General features: G+C 37.2%; 1 protein-coding gene across 2 annotated transcripts in view; it reads right to left on the reverse strand.

Annotated features, from left to right (window-relative positions):
- Positions 1–12: 12 nt before the first annotated feature.
- Positions 13–964, reverse strand: part of LOC111821250 (transcription termination factor 2-like) — a 7,102-nt gene continuing 6,150 nt past the window's right edge. For both annotated transcript variants that reach the window (XM_023734879.1, XM_023734878.1), the window contains one exon: positions 13–413. In XM_023734879.1, the coding sequence (XP_023590647.1) occupies positions 269–413 (145 nt within the window). In that variant the 3' untranslated portion in view covers positions 13–268. The remainder of the gene's footprint in view (positions 414–964) is intronic.

Raw genomic sequence — 964 nt, forward strand, 5'->3', positions numbered from 1 at the left:
TGATATACAACTCTGCCAGACTTGTTTTCCAAAATCATCTAACTCCAGAGCACTTTCTTTTATCTGCCACTCATTAAATAACCAACTGATTAACATGACAACAGATCTTCAATTCTGGGGGCAAGATTAGGCCTCTCTGAGGAGGGCATAAGGTTTGACGGTTAAATAGAATGCCAAGAATAAAGCACAAGGACCATGGTTAGGTTGTTATTCCCAAGTCCTAACACAAACCAATGGTGGCGCTATTCTGAGCCCCATAAACAGGTGGTTAGATGCCAAAAAGGACTTTGAGATCAGCCAAAGTGAGCTTGGTGACAGATTCTCCCGATCCCGAAAGGACCTGTTTGGCCAAATTTTTCTTTTTTTCTTGGAGCTGCAGTATCTTCTCTTCTACTGTTCTCTCACAAACAAATCTAAATAACAAATAAACAAGCAAACAGTAAAAAACCCAAGGCAGTATATCTAATAACATATTCAAACTTCTACTATGCTTTAGTTTTTAATAGAATTTCTTCATTTATTTAGGTTTTCTTAGGTTCAGACAAGAACCCTATGTTTAAGGTACCCAAACAATTTTAACTAAATATGTATCCATTTAAAATGATGTGACTCAAATTGGCTTTTTCTTTCTTTCCAAAGCTAACACAGAAAGGCCAAAATAAGCAAAAGATATCCCTTATCCAAAAAGTACAGAGATCCAGCTTTCACCTAAAAAGTTCCATCTCAGTAAGGTTAGAAGGCCTCAAAGCTTCTCTCTCTGCTAGGCCTTAATGTCCTGGTTGAAGCAATCTCCTATTTCTTGGCTAATTCAATGAAAACAGGTTTTTCAAACTGAGAAAATACCATGGTTGTTATGTCATTTATTCACTCATTCAGTATGTACTTATTAAGCAATCACTATATGCCATGCACTATGCTAGCTATAGGGGGTGAAGAGACGAAGATGATCTTGCCCTCAAAGACA

This window comes from Trichechus manatus, unplaced genomic scaffold, assembly GCF_000243295.1.
Source record: "Trichechus manatus latirostris isolate Lorelei unplaced genomic scaffold, TriManLat1.0 scaffold00073, whole genome shotgun sequence".
NCBI classification, from domain to species: Eukaryota; Metazoa; Chordata; class Mammalia; order Sirenia; family Trichechidae; genus Trichechus; species Trichechus manatus.